The sequence below is a fragment of the Athene cunicularia genome (genome assembly GCF_003259725.1).
Source record: "Athene cunicularia isolate RWA chromosome 6 unlocalized genomic scaffold, athCun1 chr6_part1, whole genome shotgun sequence".
NCBI classification, from domain to species: Eukaryota; Metazoa; Chordata; class Aves; order Strigiformes; family Strigidae; genus Athene; species Athene cunicularia.
The window spans coordinates 22,269,277-22,286,942 of NW_020799105.1; the positions used below are offsets into that span (position 1 = coordinate 22,269,277).

Sequence of the window (17,666 nt, forward strand, 5' to 3'; positions counted from 1 at the left end):
ATGCAAACTTCTTCCTTCCTTATCCATCCAAGCTTGACACTGATGCCAACCCCCCTGTCACACCAGGAAATTACTGAGGAGCAAAGTTTTTGAGCCCAGAAGGCAGCACAGCTCAACGGGTAAGCACCACACTGCTTCCAAAAACTGTCCCGATAAACCCATCGCCTCCTGTGTTGTAAGGCAAGATAAATGACTAAATTACCCAGTGCCTGGGCTGCTGGTCCTTGAATGATTTCTGCAGCTGAGGGCCCTGCAGGATTGATTTAAGCCAAGCAGGAGGCTGAGCGTGGGGAGAAGGACTCAGGGATCTCCTTGACGCCAAGCAGGTATGAGATTTCCCTCTCCCATTGCCACCAGGTTTTCTCCTCCTTTTTCCCTGTCCTTCCCAGTCTGGCAGCAAGTTTTGCCATGTTTTTCTCCTCAGTGCCCCGCGACTCGTATAGCTTCTTCCTGGGGACCTGCAGCTCTCCAAGCTGGCATCATGTAGGTCCTGTAACATGGATGCCCTGCTCAGACTGCTGACACTAGGACACTTTTCTCAGCCAGGGATGTTGTTTCTTACCCAAGAAGGAAACTTGCAGAGGTTCTGGTGTCTCAGAGCAGCAGCAAGATCTGCATCTTCTCTCATCTTCTTAACCTACCTCTCCTAAGGTAGGTTTTACCTTTCATTTAAAGAAGTGGTCACCTTTAAGCTTTTCTCACGTGGCTTTGCATCACTGCCTCAGGAAAAGACCAGATGCTGAAGTCCTGCTCCTCATCCCTCCAGCACGAGGACAGGTACTTGTGTTTTGGAGACTGGCAGCTCTTGGGGTTCAGGGACAGGCCTGGGCTCTGCACCCTGAGCCACTGCTCTGCTGAGTGCGTGCGTGGAGTCTCTGCGCGCCCACCTAAACTGTCCTGGGGACTCCCAGGTGTCTTTGATGACAGGCTTCTGTCTCTATGAAACCTTTAGAGCCTGGCTTAAGAAAATGAAATAAAATAAAAGTGGAAGAGAAGGGCCCTTCCTACAACACACGATGCTCCGACACCGTGCACGGTGGCAGCTCAGCTGTTGAGAGGATGAACCCGAGCGTCTGCAGGGAAGAGCTGCTGTAAATCGAGCACGCTCAGCTCTGGCATGGGCTGCGAGCTCAGAAAAATCCGCCTAAGCATCTAGCTCTCGCACACGTGCAGAGGCATTTACTGAGCCACAATAACTGTGCTGCAGGGTATCTTTTGCCTTCTTATTGTGCAGGGATTAAGGCTTGGCTGCCTTGATGAGAAAGCTGTCCCAATTGCTCACAAACTCTCAGCATTCCCAGTCAAAACTGTTTTAAAGAGACAGGAAAGGCAATCAGAAAACAGCTCCCACTCTGTCCTTTAAAACAAATTCAATTTTAGCACCTATTTATGTGCAATATAGACTCATTCCTTTGCCAAGCTGCTTCTCGGTTTTGATCTCACAGGGTGCTTACCCTCACAGGGAGGGAGGCTTTGATTAGGAAGAAGGGTGTTGCAGGGAAGAAAACATGACTGAATAGCAAGACCGGCAGCACGTTGCCGTCTCTGCCACTCACCTGCTCTGTGACCTTGGGCATGTGACAGTGGCTTTTGGGGCTTTAGTTTCCCTGTTTTTAAAGGAGAATGGGAGGCAATCATTCTCCTCCTACGCACCATGCTTGGAGACACAGGACTGCAAAGTGCTAAACAAGAGCAGTAAAACCATTCCAGTAGCCTAATGACAGCTCCAGAGAAGTAACAGAATACATCAAATTTTCCCCATCTTTTTGAGCCCAGCTAATGAAGAGAAAAGAAAGCCCCTGCCCTGGCTGAGAGAAAGCAGCAACTGTGAAAGTGATGCACTGAAATGTAGGAAACACACTGAAGTGCAGGAATTTGGTTACATGGCTGTTTGCAAATTAATGGCTAAATCAATTAAATGAAAGCATGGGATTTCTCTTGAGGAAAGTCTAGTCACAATCGCAAGGAGAAGGGGAGGGGTTGTGGAGTGAGGATGACATAATCACGTTTGCGAATCACCATCACTGTGCATGCTTTAATCCATTAATGGGGTTTTTATCTGTGATCATAAAAAGCAGGTTACATTCAGCCTGGAAGGGAGTGAGGGTTGGAAGAGAGGGGAGGGGAGAGAAAGAGCAAGAGAGAGAGAGAGAGAGACAGAAAGCAAGAGAGAAAGAGAGCACAATTCAGTCGGTGAATTGCTTGCAAGCTTTGGGCTGATAATTAGGGATCTCAGGAGAGCAGTTTCTCAGAATAACCTGCTCTCCTTCGAATGGACCAAGTGGAGACAGTGGTTCAGTCCTGCTGATATTTTTTAAGCCCTCCTCGCAGTTTGATGGGCATTCCCAGTGCTTTTGTGCACGTCTCGGAAAGCGTTGACGTGGAAAGGAGCAGCGAGGAGGGGGAGGTTGGAGAAAAAAACGGCAGCTCTTCTAAAAATACGGAGGGCATGCAAGAGTGCGAGCAGGCTGGGGAGGAGGGCGAGGTGAGCGCGCCTCGCACCATGTTCCCCGGGTGCCGGCGCGGCGCAGTTTCGGAGATGTCCCTCCTGTGACTGGACGCACCATGAGCATCTGGGAGGTGATCCTGGCTTTTGTGGTGGTGGTGCTGATGCTCGTGGCCCTGCTGGCCAACGTGCTGGTGCTGATGTGCTTCCTGTACAGCGCCGACATCCGCAAGCAGGTCCCGGGATTGTTCATCCTCAACCTCACCTTCTGCAACCTGTTGATGACTGTTTCGAACATGCCCCTGACCTTGGCTGGGATCATTTACAAGAGTCAACCAGGAGGAGATCAGATCTGCCACATTGTGGGCTTCCTGGAGACTTTTCTCACCACGAACTCCATGTTGAGCATGGCAGCTTTGAGCATTGACAGGTGGATTGCTGTCGTCTTCCCTCTAAGTTATCACTCCAAAATGAGGTACAGAGATGCTGCTCTCATACTGAGCTACACGTGGTTACACTCGGTGTCGTTCCCGATAGTGGCAGCTTCTCTCTCCTGGGTGGGTTTCCATCACCTCTATGCCTCCTGCACCCTGTACAACAAGAGACCAGAGGATAGGACACAGTTTGTGATTTTCACTGGGGTCTTTCACACCCTCAGCTTCCTCCTCTCACTTATAGTCCTGTGTTTCACATATCTAAAAGTGCTGAAGGTGGCACGGTTTCACTGTAAGAGGATTGACGTGATCACTATGCAGACCCTGGTGCTGCTTGTGGACATCCATCCCAGGTAAGGTGCCTGTGTGTTCAGCAAGTGAGATACTCACTGCAGAGGAAGCCAGGATGGGGTTCAGTGTTATGTTAAATACAGTTTGGTCTGTATCACAACAGGGGATGGGGAGGGAGAGAAAACAAGCATCCTTCTTGACAGTTTCTGTTCTGCATGTTTCTTTTTACTTGTGTTAATTTTTCTAGTTGCAGAAACCACTCTTTCTTGTTATACCTAAGGGCTTGTTTTGGGAGGGAGAGCAAAGAAACAGGCAGTTTTGGCTGAGCATGCACTTCCCTTTGAGCTAGCGATCAGATCACTGCCCTTTGTCTCAGAAGATGGATTTAGCGGTTGATAGATTTACATTTTTTGACACTGTCAGCCCAAAATGTTGCTGGATCCCTTAGAGGGAGCAGGCTGAGGCTGCACATGTCCCTTCAGTCGGAGTTCAGAAGGGAAGCTGGGTGCTGCGTGCCACTCCTTCACTCGGCAGTTTCCCTATTCCTGTGCTCTCTATAACTTTATCTTTCCTGAAGGCAGAATTGCAAGGGAATAACCTCTGCAAAATGCATACACTTGGGTGCCTATGTTTAAATCTAAGTGAGACAGACATCCGTAGCGGTGTTAATATGACAAGCAAGGGATGTATAAAGCTCATTTCAAATGAGTCTTTAAGTACAAGAGGAGAAAAGTCTCCTGGGACTGGGGGAATAAAGCACCAAACAGGTCTGAATGTGTGCTGGGATGCTCTGCAAAAGAGTCACATCAGGGATTATGCACAAACTATAAATCTTGCCCGAATAGGCTATGTCTGAATCTGTAAGGGATGCAGATTTGGCCAGAGGAGGGAGGGTGGGAGAGACGGCTTTCCCTGGGACAGTAAGGGGATCATAGTGGCAAAGCTGAAGGAGAGAAAGCCTTGCTGAATGGAAGTCCAAGGGTGGTGCTGGGCAGGCAGCGATCCTGGCGAGGAGCTGGGGAAGGTACCTAGTGCCCGGGGAGGAGGATGTCAGTGTGTGCTGTGAGTACGTGATGGCTCTGCCCACAAGAACCGAGAGGAGGAAACAGGACCAAAACAGGCACGGCTGGAAGGACGTGGGATCAGGCTGGTGAGAAGCAAGCAGCAGGACAAGCCAGAGTGATCTGCTCAGGAAACAGGGATTTGGGAAATGAACCTGTGCAGCTGTGGCAGGACAGGGTAGCTGAGGGATCAGTGAGTCCTGGCTGAGGGTTGAGAAGCTCTGATGAGCTGGGGTGGATGGGGCTGAGACACAGCTATGACTGGGATGGGGCAGCAGAGTCAACGGGTGAGCTCTGCAAAGCGAAAATCAGAGGCACTGGTCACAGTGTGGAAAGAAATCAGCCTGGTTTGCTCAGAGGCTGTCTTAGGGCTTAGTGTGGATGGGATGGGTGATTAGAAAGGGAAGGGTCTGATGTATTTGCCTGGAAAAAGGGGGTGAAATGGTCTGGCTAAAGTCGGGTGACAGAGCAGCTGTGAGGGATATGTGTGCTGCTCAGGGACAGTCAGAGACAGGGTCTGAAGGTTTAGACTGTGTCAGAGACTGAAGGGAAATGTCTTTCAGAAAAATGCTGGCAGTGCAGGAAGGTATCTGATACGGGGGAAAAAAGTCTGCCTAGAAGAAAGTAAACCTGAGAGCAGTGGAAGAGGGCAGTCCCATGCCAGACATCCCACCTGATCCCCCTTGCTGTCCTTCGCAAGCTGGAGGCAAACCCCAGCTCTCCATTTGCAGCCAGCCAGGAGCAGAGCTGCAGGAATGAAAGCACATGTGGCTGTCCTCAAAAAAAGGTCATATTTTGGGGATTCCTAAGCCTAAGGCAAATAAATCTGAAAGTATCAGGGCAGGACAGCACACTGTTAGAGGAACAGAAAAATTTGCTCAAAATTCTCCAGTTAAGCTGTTTGAGCTGTCTCTTGACCAAGAATGCAGAGCAGAACTTTGGGCAAGTCCTGTTACTGTTCTTGAGAAACACATGTATAAATCTTCCCTTATCCACCAGGTCACACAGAGGAAAAAAAACCCCACCCTTCTGCCCTATGTGCTGTCTGGTTGCTAAACTGTGCCTCGACTGGTCTTAGCTCCTGCATACTCTGAGTTGCGGTGGTTACTCCCAGGACAGTGCCATAAACACACTGGGACTAGTTGAAATAGCAATCATTATGCCTAATGCTTAAAGTATGCCTGGACTGCACAGCGAAGTTTAGAAAAAGGGCAAAGATCTCAGTGGTATTTCTCCTCCTCTGCATTTTTTTCTGGTCTAGCTGAGGGTGCTCATGCATTTTGTAACCATCTCACTGAGGGGTGTATTCAGTGGGGTTGTGGGTATGACACCTCCTTTCTTCAGAGGGGACAGAGCTGTACAGGCACTTTGGTGTGAGTAACCTGTATTACTAACTCTCATTTCTCTCTAGCACCAGGTTATTCTAGTGCCTGACGCTAAGAAAGGAGAGTTTTAGCTTCTTTTCTAGATTATGGGAATGGTGGCTGATTTGACCTATGGTGGTGCTGCCTTAACTGGTGACAGCTACCGCTGCTGAAAGGGTCAGACCTTGGATTGCTTTCCCTGCTGTGAGAGCTGCACGGAGGCTGCAGGTCTCCTGGAGCAGTCAGTGACGTTCATAAAGCTCTGACATAACAAAGGCATCATTTGAATTATGTAAGTGGTATATATACAGGCAATTTCAGTGTTTGCTATGGCACCTAAAAATATAGACATGGGTGCTGGGAGAAGGCACGTGAGAGAACAAAGTTTGCAATCCCACCTTAGACTCCCCTGACTTTTCTGGCTTTTTGTACAGTCTAGTTTCAACACTGAGAAATGCGTACAGACAATTTTCTGCTTCCTATGACTCAGAATCCACCCGCAAGGGGGTCTAGCGACAGGCATTATGACAGATGGCTTTATTACCTGTGACTTGGAAAGACACGAGTGATCTTCTGAAGATCATTCAAGATGAGTACAAAGGAAACCTCTAAATACCACACAAAATTGTGTGAGTGTCTAGGGCACATGTCCTTTCAAGTTAGCTTAGGCATTTTTACTGGATAATGCTTTTTCTTGACTTTGTGCTTAAGACCAAGGTATCTTTGGTATTATGGGAGATTTGGGCAAGACTTCACTTAAGTGCTTAACCCATGTGTTTCTTCACCCAAATTATCTATATTATCTTTTTGGTGTATCCAGCTTTACAGACCTTTAGATCCAGTATCTCATAAACTTGATTTAAAATATCCTTCAAAGGGATATATCTCAGATTTTCCAGGGTATCAAAATCTTTAAATGAAAGCTTAGACAATAATCCAGTTCTATTACTAGTGTCACTACTGGAATTTGCGTATATGTTCTTATCTTAGGGGATAAAAGTGTGTGCAAAAGCAAAATATTCATCTGTGTATGTTGTCTATAGGAAGGAATGAGATAAAATACCTCCCTCTAGGGTAGATAAAATACCTCTAATGTGGTAATTATTAGCTACATCTGGAAAGACTGAAAAAAAGAAATTGGTTGAAGTCTATCAGGACTTCCCAAGCTATGTCTGAGCTCCGGGAGTCCAAGACAGCTTTGTATGTGCCAGTAGGAAAAAAGACGTAACTGGGGAAACTGTTAGAGACAAAAAATACACAACCTTCTACACCCCAACAGCACCCTAATTGAACCTACCCTGGAGATTTCTTTTCCTATATCACTGTGTGCCTGGGATACGATGAATTTAATAACACAGGTCTTAAGCAAAGCTGTCAAACCTCTAAGATCATCTGTCTGCACCTAAAAATACTTCAAGTTCTCCAGCTCTTGCAGAACTGAAAGCACATAGGTTGCCTTGAAAAGGTGGATTTTTTTTTTTTCCTTCTCAGCTGTCATTTCTAGCTGCAAATAACAGACATAGAACATGTAACATTTTTAGATGTGTTTTAATTCTACTTAGGCATATTCTTTAAGAGCAAGGCAGTGTGTTATTTCAAGGGGAACCAACTTTTCCTCCAGTATTTGTTCCATTTTGTACATCATGATAGCTGCTCTTGGGCCTGGCAGTGTAAGAACGTATATAAAATGAAACAAAAGAAACGCATTTTCTTTACATCAACCAAAAGGTAAAACATTAGAACTCACTGCCACAGAGGTCACCGAAGCACGCTGAGATCCTCAGGACATAACATGCATTTAGATGATGAACAAACATTTGCAGGTAGAGCAAATAACCCAAGTGTAAGGGTATGGCCATAAACCTCGCAGCTATTAACGTATGTGAGTGTGGAGCCTAACAGTGAGTCATCAATTACAAATTTACAATAAAAAAGGAGAGACCAGTGCCAAGCGGTTAAGAAATGCAGCACATGGGCCAGTGTTTGCCCGAGACGTGATCACGTTACTGTGAGGTCTGTGCGATGAGCCAGCACGTAGCAGCCCTGCTATGTGTGTAGAGAGGGGTTTCAGGACTGCAGTTGGGCTTTGATCTTTCCTTTCCCAAAGGGATTTGCTCAGGTACAGATGGGGCTGGTTGTCTGAGAGATAAAACCAGTGCTGTCCATCCAACCTACCTGCCTGCAGAAGACAGTAACTCATCCACTCCCATCTAAATGCACAGCCCGCACAGGAGTTACACAAGCTGGTAGAGAGGGAGGATGGGTTTTCACATTATCACTCTTTTGGCAAGCAGAGGTGCTGGTTTCAAAGGTTTCCTGCAGTGGAAGTGTGGTCTCAGCCCCGTGCTCCCATCACCTTGCTGGCACACCAAGGCTCTCAGCAGCTCTCTGGTGACCTGGTGAGACCTCCACTGGGAAACTGAAAGGAGAAGCTCTTGTCCTAAAATGTCATAGGTAGGAAGAAAAACCCCAGGGTGTCACTAATTTGTATCTGTTCAGTTGGGAACAAGGCTGGCTTGAGGTGAGGAGTCAGAATATCACAGCACTGTGGATTTATTATGCAATTCCTGGCTTTGCAGAGCGTTCAGCACGGCAGCCGTGCACAGCTGCAGAGGCTGCCAGAAGATTTACGGCCACGCGGTTGACAGCTATGGGATACAGTGATTGCTCCAACGTTGGGCTGAATGTTTTTCTTGTTATGATTTTATTGTGTCTTATTGCTTATCTTTCTGGGAAGTTTCTCCTATCTAAGGTAGTGTTGTTGGAACTGCTGTTTCTAGGGAAGTAGCATCCTGCCTACCCCACTCTGGATATTTTCCAAATCTCTGAATATTATGAGGTGAACTCTGGCCTGTAAATACAGCTTACAGCAATTCAGAAAGGAGCTGCAACTGAATCCAAGGCTGAATTCCACCAATCTGACTATATATAAATTGGTATAATGAGGGTGTGTGCATATAAATATACAATCATGTATTTCTCCGTAATTGTTTTTGGAGGGTAAGATGATCATATAATGCATTAATACTTGGTATTGTCCCATAAAAATACAGTGCACCTGGTATTGGCTTGTGTGAATGCAGCACTTACTGGAACGATTGATATCCATCATTCCATAAGTAAAGCCATTAAAATCTGCTACCTGATATTATGATTCATGTTCTTGTTTGTGTTGAATGTCACACAGTGTAAGAGAGCGTTGTCTAGAAGAACAAAAGAGACGGAGGCAGCGAGCAACAAAGAAAATAAGTACCTTTATTGGTACTTTTATACTTTGTTTTGCACCTTATGTAATTACAAGGTAAGTGTGAACCTACATACTGGAAAAGACTACTGAGATGCATTCTTAACTCAGAGAAGTAGGGCATGCTGAACCAGAAAATGATTCAAGTCTCCTGTGAAAATTTTATGCACCGTTTCCACTTCTATGACAGAGATTGCATTTACTGAGCTAACAAAACTGTACAAAATGTCATAGCACTTATCCGATACAATCCTGATGCAGTCTGTGAGCCAGACTCTGTTCAGTCAGCCTAGTTGAGATGTTGGTCAGATGGGAGAGATTTAGGAAGTCAGTACACAGGATTTTGCAGACTTTTTTTTCAGGTCAAATAGTCACGTACTCCTCAGATGGCCTCCCCGGTCCAGGGGGTGAGGTCTGCAGGGGAATACACTTGGCTGAACAGGTCAGACTGTAAAAATCGGGTGAACAAAATCTATCTGATGTGAGAACATGGCCCACAGACTTAAACAATAGTTTTGTCTGACTGGATAGAGTTTTTTAGTCATAAACATCAAATATCAAAGCTGTTCTGGCTCATAACCAAAACCAAATTCTTGTGATTTATGGTCAGATGTCCTTATTTATCTACTAGCTTATCTTTGTAAATGGCTCCTGTGGGAAACACAAAATTACTCCTATGAAACAAAAATATTAAAAAGTGAGTATATCCAGAAAACTGTTATCTAGTTGTTGAAGGAAATTTACAAATTGTGTTCCTTTTTGAAAGACACTGGAGGAACTGAAATGCTGCTGTGAAGAACATAGAAAGGGAAATAAGTATTTTTAAAGTATCTCCTATTCCAATACTATCAAGCAAAAATTATGGGGGCTGACTTCAGTCAAGCTCAAATCCATCATAAAAAAAAAAAATCATTGAAAAAGCTAGACTCAGTATGGGCATGTCGCCAACCACAGGCTTTTTCAATTCAGTAGAATATCCTGAACTTCTATTTCTAACAAAAAAAAATTCACAAAAAGGTCTTGTAGTCTCTTAGTAAAAATGGAAACCTGCATGTCACATTGATTATGTCTTCATGGTAATAATAATAGCTAATTGATTCATGCTGTTTATTTGTAACCATGTTGCAAATGCATTTGTAACAGTGTTACTATATTTACCTTTACTTTCACTCGGTAGTCACAAGAAGACACTCCACAACACAATACGTTAAAAGGGTATGGAAGGATTTATAATTATGCACATTTAGCCTTAGTTCCCTCACTATAATATATCAGAGTATTTGTCTCGTTACATATTATGATATATTTAATTATATGCTGCGTCTCTGAACTTAGTGAAAATCATCACAGTCACAGAGTAGCTTGTGGCTCTGTCCCGAGTGATTCCGAATGCTCTGACCAGAACTGTCAGAAGTATTTTTGTGCTTCTCCCCAGGTATCTCAGCCCAACATTCAGGCACCACCTCCCCACCTCCTCTTAAGTCTGTGGCATCCTAATTTGTGTTCTAGTAGCCCTAAGGTACAGCAGAGGGGTTACAAAAATCCTGCTCCTCCTCCCTTGACTACATACAGGGATCACTTAAATGTTCTCCCGAGTCTTCCATCTGCTGAGGACTGATAGCTGTGCCACAGAGAGCGACTGTGACAAGAGTCAAGACGTAGGGTCTCGAATGCATGAAGAATGCATGAAGGGTTGGGCACTGGCCAGGCATGCTAGGCTGGGAAAAGGTTAGCATTTTCCTGGCCTTTTCAGTTCTGACATATCTAAGGGGATGGCTGCACAACAGGCTACGGGGAATCCCTCCTCAGCCACTTGCATCCCCCTCAAGACCTTGTTGGACACTCTGCTGCACGGATGGGTACTTAAGGACACGTGCTACTGTGCTTCCCTATGCATCACACAGACGGCTGAGGGTGTTGAAGTCAAGGGGGTTAGGAGGCTTTTGAACATAATTATGTAAGCAAGTATTATTTTCTGGACTATGTCCAGCGCTTTGCATGCACAAGAGAGAGGCAGTCAACCACTTTTCAAGGCGGTGAACAGAAGATAGCTGATGAAGTGTATTGCTCAGCCTCTCATTTGGACAGCCAGCACTAATCAGTAACATGCTTAAATTAAACATGCTTTTAAGTACTTCATGAATTGAGGCCTGAAAGCATCAAATCACAAGGCTTTACTATAACAACATCTTTCTACTTCCACACCAAAAACAAACAGTTGTCTCTAGCAATTCCATGAACCAGTGAAGAAATTGTGCATATAATCCCAGCCCCATAAATTCTTCTCTGGGTAAACCAGAGTTTTTCGTATTACATTAAGGTAATAATCAGATTAGACACCACTTTTATCAAGAAAACACCTTTCTAATTAGTTCAGTGGCTGACTGTAAGTAGTTTATCAGTAGAATCTGATTCTTCTTGACCTGTTTCCACTGTACCAGTATGACAGATGTATTACCCTATATTATTTATTTCTAGGCAAACTTGTTTCTTGGTTTGTAAAAATTCTATTAGTACACATCTCTTCTTTTGCTGCATTTATCGTTATGTGATTAAATTACATTGTTCAAAACCTATTTCCTCCAAGGAGCTTTTTCATAAGAAATTAAAATAAGTCATACCAATTTCTGATATTAATTTCCAACTCCAGGCATTTCATACTGGAATACAGAACTTTGATCATGTGAGTTAATAAGTGCTGTCAATGTGTAAGGAAATCGGCTTTAAATTAAAAATCCTGAAGTAATATCAGAAAGAAGTTCTTAGCCCCAAGCACTTAGGTTACAGAGGAGGATGGTAGAATAGGCAGAAGAAGATTAAAATTCTTTTGTATCATCTCTGGGGGACAAGGGGTAAACTGTGTTTTTAAAGTGATTGCTTGCCTTCTGCATGCAGATCCTGCTCAGGTAGACAAGCAAGTGCAGAATTCCTCTGCAAGTTGTGTTCTTGCCTGTCTGTGTGTATAAGTGCATGATTTCCCTACGCAATCTGAGGTTGTCATATCCGAAGAAAGTGGCCTTGCTAGTCTTTGTCAAAAGCCTCAGCTGATGTGAGGTGGCAATATATTCCTCCTGGATGGAAAAATCTTTTGGTACAAGCTGGACAGTGCTGCTTGCTATCATCATATCTCTGTGCTGTCCTACTATCCTTGTATCTCTGTGCTAACAGGGGGTTCCTGCAGCTCTGGGGAACAGCAACAGCTAAATCTGATGGTTTGTGAGATTTGATACAAGGAATTGGCAAGATTAACTCCAATTGTCCAAAAGTCTGCTTCCGTACAGAAACTGGCCAGTTGTAGTATATGCACCACTTTAGAGGCAAAACTGGCTAAGGGTAGATCAGCTAACAATCACTGCAATGCCATTTTTGTATCAAGAAACAACCATTAAAATAGGGCTTTTTTTGCTAGCAAGACAGCATACAAAATCTATAGTCTACCAAGCAATAAAGCAAAAATAAAGTAAAACCAACATCAAGATAAAACTCACGGTCGGCTTATTTATATCAACAGAGAAGAAACAACTAAGGTCCAGTTCTGATACTTGTGTGGGGAGAAAAAAAAACGAATTAGACACAAACAGAAATGTTAGGAATGCAAGCTTAAAGAGTTGATTCAGATTCTTGAGGAAAGGACTAAATTTCTTCTTGTAGGAACTTTGTCACCCAACAGCTCCAAAATGCAGTGCTAGCTTTGTTTCACTACTGAACGAGAAAACATTTTAACATGTTTGAGACTCTGGTCTATTCAGAATTTTCTCTATAACTCAGTTAAATTCTCAGGTTGAAGCGATGCACGACAGCTATGTTGCCATTGTAGTAGGCTCCAGCTGAACGTATACGTATCAACTGGAGGGATAAACTGCACATGCATATGGAGAGATTTCAGTGTGTATTATCTGCACGAAAGATCAAGATCTTAATCTTCAACGCAGTAATCTCGTTTGTTTACTGGAAGTGAAATAGAATAATTGGATAGCCATTTGACATGACACAGTCTGCAGAATCAAAAGTTTCTAAAATATTAACAAACTATCAGAGCAAAACAGCTTATCGCTTTGAAGCGAAAAAGTATTGAAGACGAGACAGTGGAAGAGTGGCTTATGAGAGCAAGATAGGGAATTAGGTAGCACTAAAATATTAATGCTCCTTCACTGAAAATGTCTTCTTTTTGCTGAAACTTTTCATGAAAATTGATGCTATGCATATAATTTCCCTTATAAATGAGAAACAATATGCTCTTTCAAAGGCAATAAAGGATGTGATACGCTTTGAAAGACTGATATTTAATTGTTGGTACATGAAATATAGAATTGCATAGCTTAGGGTTTGTCTGCATTTCTGTGTTTGCTGCTTGATATCTGCAAATGTAATTTGCTATAAAAAATACATAAGAACTGCAAAATGTGTAAATATCAAGGACACTTAGGGAACATAATCAAAGAAAATCATTAAAATCCTGCTGAATGAAGGTAAAATTAGCAAGTCTAGGCTTGTAACCTTGAAGTGTCTATTTGGTATGCTCTAAATGGAGATTGTCACCATCTCATAGAACTGATTGACAGAGACTCAGACACAAATTTGTCATATTTTGGTCATTTAAGGCATTCCCTGAATTTAATTAAACTTAATCAAATTCATATCTGCAAAACATTTGGTAAAAGTAAATCAGCGAGATGAAATTCGACATGATGAAATTCAAAATGCAAAGAAAGCATCAGATATGTGAAGAATAGTAATAAGAAGGATGGCTCATGGTAGATTACAAAGTAAATATGACTCAGTAGATGATTAATTTCCAAATAGTCAATTCTCATTTTAGAGCATATTAACGTGGGTGTCATAAGCTACATTTTATTAAACAAGAGAGAATACACCAGATGAGACCCCCCGGCAGCTTGAGGAGATGATAATTATGTCTGAGTTTGGAAGCTACTTTGTAAGAAAGATATCAACCACGAGTTACAAGGAGAGGTTGAAAGAACAACATTTATTTAGTCGAGATGAAAGGAGAGAGAAATGGGACAGATGGCGGTTCTTTAGCATCTCAAAATTGCTTACAGTTATCAGCTGAGCCAAGTGGCACGAGCGGAGGGGCAAGAGCAGTTCCCAAGTATTTTCATGTAACGTAGCCAGGTCACCTCAAACGTCTCACACATCTGTGAGCCCAAAGAGCACTTTGGTTAATGTCAGCACCCCTAAAAGCATCATTATCCAGGTGCGCCTCACTTCCGATGGAAGCGGTACACAAAATGATCAAATTGCTAGCACAAAGCACACAAAACTATTCCCAATATTGGAATTACTAATATTGTGATGACGGTGGCTAAAGCCCCAGCCCTGGCTGCAGACCCACGGTGCTCTCTAGGGAGAAAGAATGTTTTTGCTGTGGAGTTTGTTGTCTAGGCAAACCAGAATGGAGATTGAAGACAGAAGCTCATAGTCAGTGGTGTAACGAATTAAGGCTCCTTAGTCCCACTTTTGTGCTTAAATGACTGGACCATACCATCTGCCAGTGCTATTTTAAACAACACGATGTAGTGGAAGTTTACGGAATGAGAATAAAATGACTGAGGAAAAATATCCTCATCTCTAAACTGCTTGAAGTAACAACACGATTGTAATTTATGCTGCAGGGACCACACTTGAGAATGGTCCTTGGAAATGATGCTTTTTCAGAAGAAACATTAGCAACTGAAGTATTTTCCAGGCAGGTTTAAAAGCACCCACTGTTGTTTCAGCAAAAATCTTATTTGCCGTTGCATAGTGGGGCTTTCTAATGGCAGATACGGCTGTTCATCCTCCAGAAAAATCAATAGTTTCTCAACAGCTGTAGAGACATATTGAACAGAACTGCCCTTCAGTGTTGCTCAAAGACACGGGGAAAGAAAACCTTGCGGAGTTATCAATATTTCAGTGTCAAAATGCTCTGTCTCAGTGCAAAGTGAACTGTCTGTGCTAGCGTAGGTATGAGGAGTACATAAAGCTCTTCCTTGTCTCCCTCCCTCCCCTGAGTTAAGTTTTGCCTTGCTAAATTTGTTGCAAATATGTAAGTTCAGCCTTTAAACTGACCAGTTTTTAAATTCAAGATATGTTATACTATCTCTCAATGATGAATTTTCCTTCCTTGTGCACTTCTCCTACAACCCAGACAAACTGTTTAAAAGCATCAAACTCTCTAAGAGCTGGACTGGCTAAGAAAGCTAGATAGTCCTGGTGAGGTGGTTCCTTAGGTATTCTAGAGGGGACCTGGAACCACAAGTTCAGACTAGAAGCCGGATTTTTAAATAGTTAATAGTAGGGGAATATGACAAAACAATGGCACTTTGTGTCCCTATCTCAAACTTCAGTTCTCAAAGTATGGCTTTTCGTCAATATTTAGAAAATTGTGTTAGGCTATGCAGGAATAATTTTTTACAATACCTGTGATTAAATTTGGTGTGCATGATGGATTCAATGGTGACAATAAATGTGAAAATCATCAGGAAAGAGACCTGGGGAGATTATACTCCTTCCGTTGCCTTTAGAGCTATATTAAGTCTGTGATGAACTTCAGCTGCCATAAACATGATCTTATGACACACGCTACTAGAAAAATGCACAAAACAAAAGCAGTAAATGAAGAAAATATATTAAGTGAAATATTGCTGTCTAACAAGAGATCTTATTAGGTCTGAAATCCCTAGAGTCATCACAGAAATCAAGACACATTGTCTGTATGGATAAGCTTTGGCACAGAGACTAAAAGTGTGAGAGTTGAGGTTATATTATGTGGTAAATGATTTTACGAGTAGATGGTGCATGATATTTTTCATCAACAGTAAACTTTCCATGATGTGCTGACCTGCTTACGACATAGTATTTACGATCCCAAACCTGGTGTTCACTAGACAGTAAAAACAGGGTTAGGCTACAGTACTCGAGAGAGAGGGGTGGCCCATCACTAACTATTTTGATGGCCTGAGTGAGCCAGATGACTTGAAAACCCAGCTCTACATCAGAGATTCGGGCTCAGTTTTTAGACTCCAAAAGGTGTATTCCAACAACAAATAAATAAGCTCTTTTGAAGACTGCCTCATATTCTGATGGAGCTGTTCTGTTTTGCACTAAATTCTTCAATGTTTATTGAGGCCAAAGTTCAAGAGAGCTTTTTAGGAGGCAACACGTCCAGGGTCCACTTCCAGCCTCAGTAAATGTACAGCTAAATGTACAGAGTCAAGAATGCCTTGAAGTTTGGCGGTCAAGACACTCTGATAGGAGCTGAGTAGACCCATCCTTTGGGAAACACCTTAAGTTTACATTTGCAGTCTTAGAAATGTATAAGGGGAGGACTACATTCACATTTTCATGAGTATGGCTTTCTTTTTTTTTTTTTCTTGCAATTGCCCAGGAATAAATTGGGGGGTGGGGGTGTGCGTGTGTCATTGGCTCAGTGTTGTGCTGTTGCTCCATGTTTTTAAAATGAATATTCACTCTTTCAATCTTCCTCTTTCCACAGACTTGTTGAATTATCCTCTGTGGTCCACATCAATTCCCACTGGGGAATCATTTCCAAGTGCTTAGCTTACAGCAAAGTTGTTTCAGACCCTTTTGTGTACTCTTTGCTACGGCATCAGTACAAGAAGACGTGGAAAGACATCATAAACAAGATCCTCAAAAGAAGCTCCATCAATTCCTCTGCCCTCACGAACGAATCGCACAATCGGAATATATTGCAGCTGAATGAATGAGGAGCCTGGTATGGGACCTACAAGACACATAAAATGATATATGGGAAACAAAAGTAACTGGCCTATCCCTAGTAGCTATCCTCAGCTGTCAAGGTTTTGGGAGGCAGTCATGGACAAGGTGAAGCCCAGCCCGTGTCCCTCCAGTAGCCCATGTAACACCTAAGGGAGGCAGGTAGCTTTGTACCTCCTGCCTCCGACTAAAAGAGCGCTATTGATCTGTGGTCCTGCAGGCTTTGCAGATACAAATCTCCCATTGATTTCCATCAGCAGTTACACATACACGTAAGGTAAAAATGCTAGTCCTCAGCAGAAGGACTCATGAAAGTAATGGGAGACTTTACGTCTCCCAAATCAGAGCACCAAACTGGTGCCATCATAACATTATTCCAAAAACTGCACAGGGATATTTGTGTTGTATTTTTCACTAGCTGCAGGTAACATTCTCTCTAGTGGAGTGGCAAACATGGCTTTACAAAAACCACCCCAACCTAGTTGCTTGAGTAGGTCCTGTATAGAAAAAACCTTAATAGAAAAATCTTTCCCTAAATACTCATACAGTGCCCAACATAGCTTTCAACCTCTTCTAATACATACTTTTTGAACAATCCTGTAGAATTAAAGGAAGAGAAAGATAACTTTTGATGTATGCTACAGGCTGGACTCAGTCATGTCTCCTCTAAGATTTTTAAGTCACTTCCACAGAATCCCATTAGTTTTCTCCCCATTAAATTTCAGAAAAATAAAAATGGTAGACAGGATGGAAAGGTCAAGATACCTCCCGCCTACCTTCCAGTATATCTCAGCTATAAAGAGATGGATTTTGCCCAAAGCTGCAGAACTAGGCCCTGTGCCTAGGGGAAAAAAAGATAAAAACTCTTTTTCTGAGGTGTGTTTTTTTTTTTTTTTTTTTTTTTTTTTTTTTTTTTTTTCCTACAGATGCATTACTTAAAGGAAAGATGAGCCTAAAGCTGAGTTTGAAAGGATAATTTCCAAACCAGGTGGAGCAAAAATAATAGATGCTCTCTTCACCGTGAAAGTGTAGCCACTAATCTGAATTTACATGTGAAAATGCAAGTCTCAGCTTTCAGTATTGATCTTT

At 42.9% G+C, this 17,666-nt stretch overlaps 1 protein-coding gene across 2 annotated transcripts; it reads left to right on the top strand.

The window, feature by feature from the left end:
• The first annotated feature begins 2,085 nt into the window (after nt 1-2,085).
• GPR26 (G protein-coupled receptor 26) lies at nt 2,086-17,451 on the top strand. Of its 2 annotated transcripts, XM_026851189.1 has the most exons (3): nt 2,086-3,233; nt 8,784-8,897; nt 16,336-17,451. In XM_026851189.1, the coding sequence occupies exons 1-3, from the start codon at nt 2,566-2,568 to the stop codon at nt 16,565-16,567; spliced, it is 1,014 nt and encodes a 337-aa protein (XP_026706990.1). In that variant the 5' UTR covers nt 2,086-2,565; the 3' UTR covers nt 16,568-17,451. The 2 variants fall into 2 exon arrangements, with proteins under 2 accessions (XP_026706990.1, XP_026706992.1); XM_026851191.1 differs by lacking the exon at nt 8,784-8,897.
• The last annotated feature ends 215 nt before the right edge of the window (nt 17,452-17,666 follow it).

What these genes read in the sequence shown, in the direction of transcription:
- GPR26 (XM_026851189.1), top strand. Translation starts at nt 2,566, where the DNA reads ATGAGCATCTGGGAGGTGATCCTGGCTTTTGTGGTGGTGGTGCTGATG. An exon ending in CTTGTGGACATCCATCCCAG is followed by an intron (nt 3,234 to 8,783) that starts GTAAGGTGCCTG and finishes AATGTCACACAG; the next exon opens with TGTAAGAGAGCGTTGTCTAG. An exon ending in GCACCTTATGTAATTACAAG is followed by an intron (nt 8,898 to 16,335) that starts GTAAGTGTGAAC and finishes CTCTTTCCACAG; the next exon opens with ACTTGTTGAATTATCCTCTG.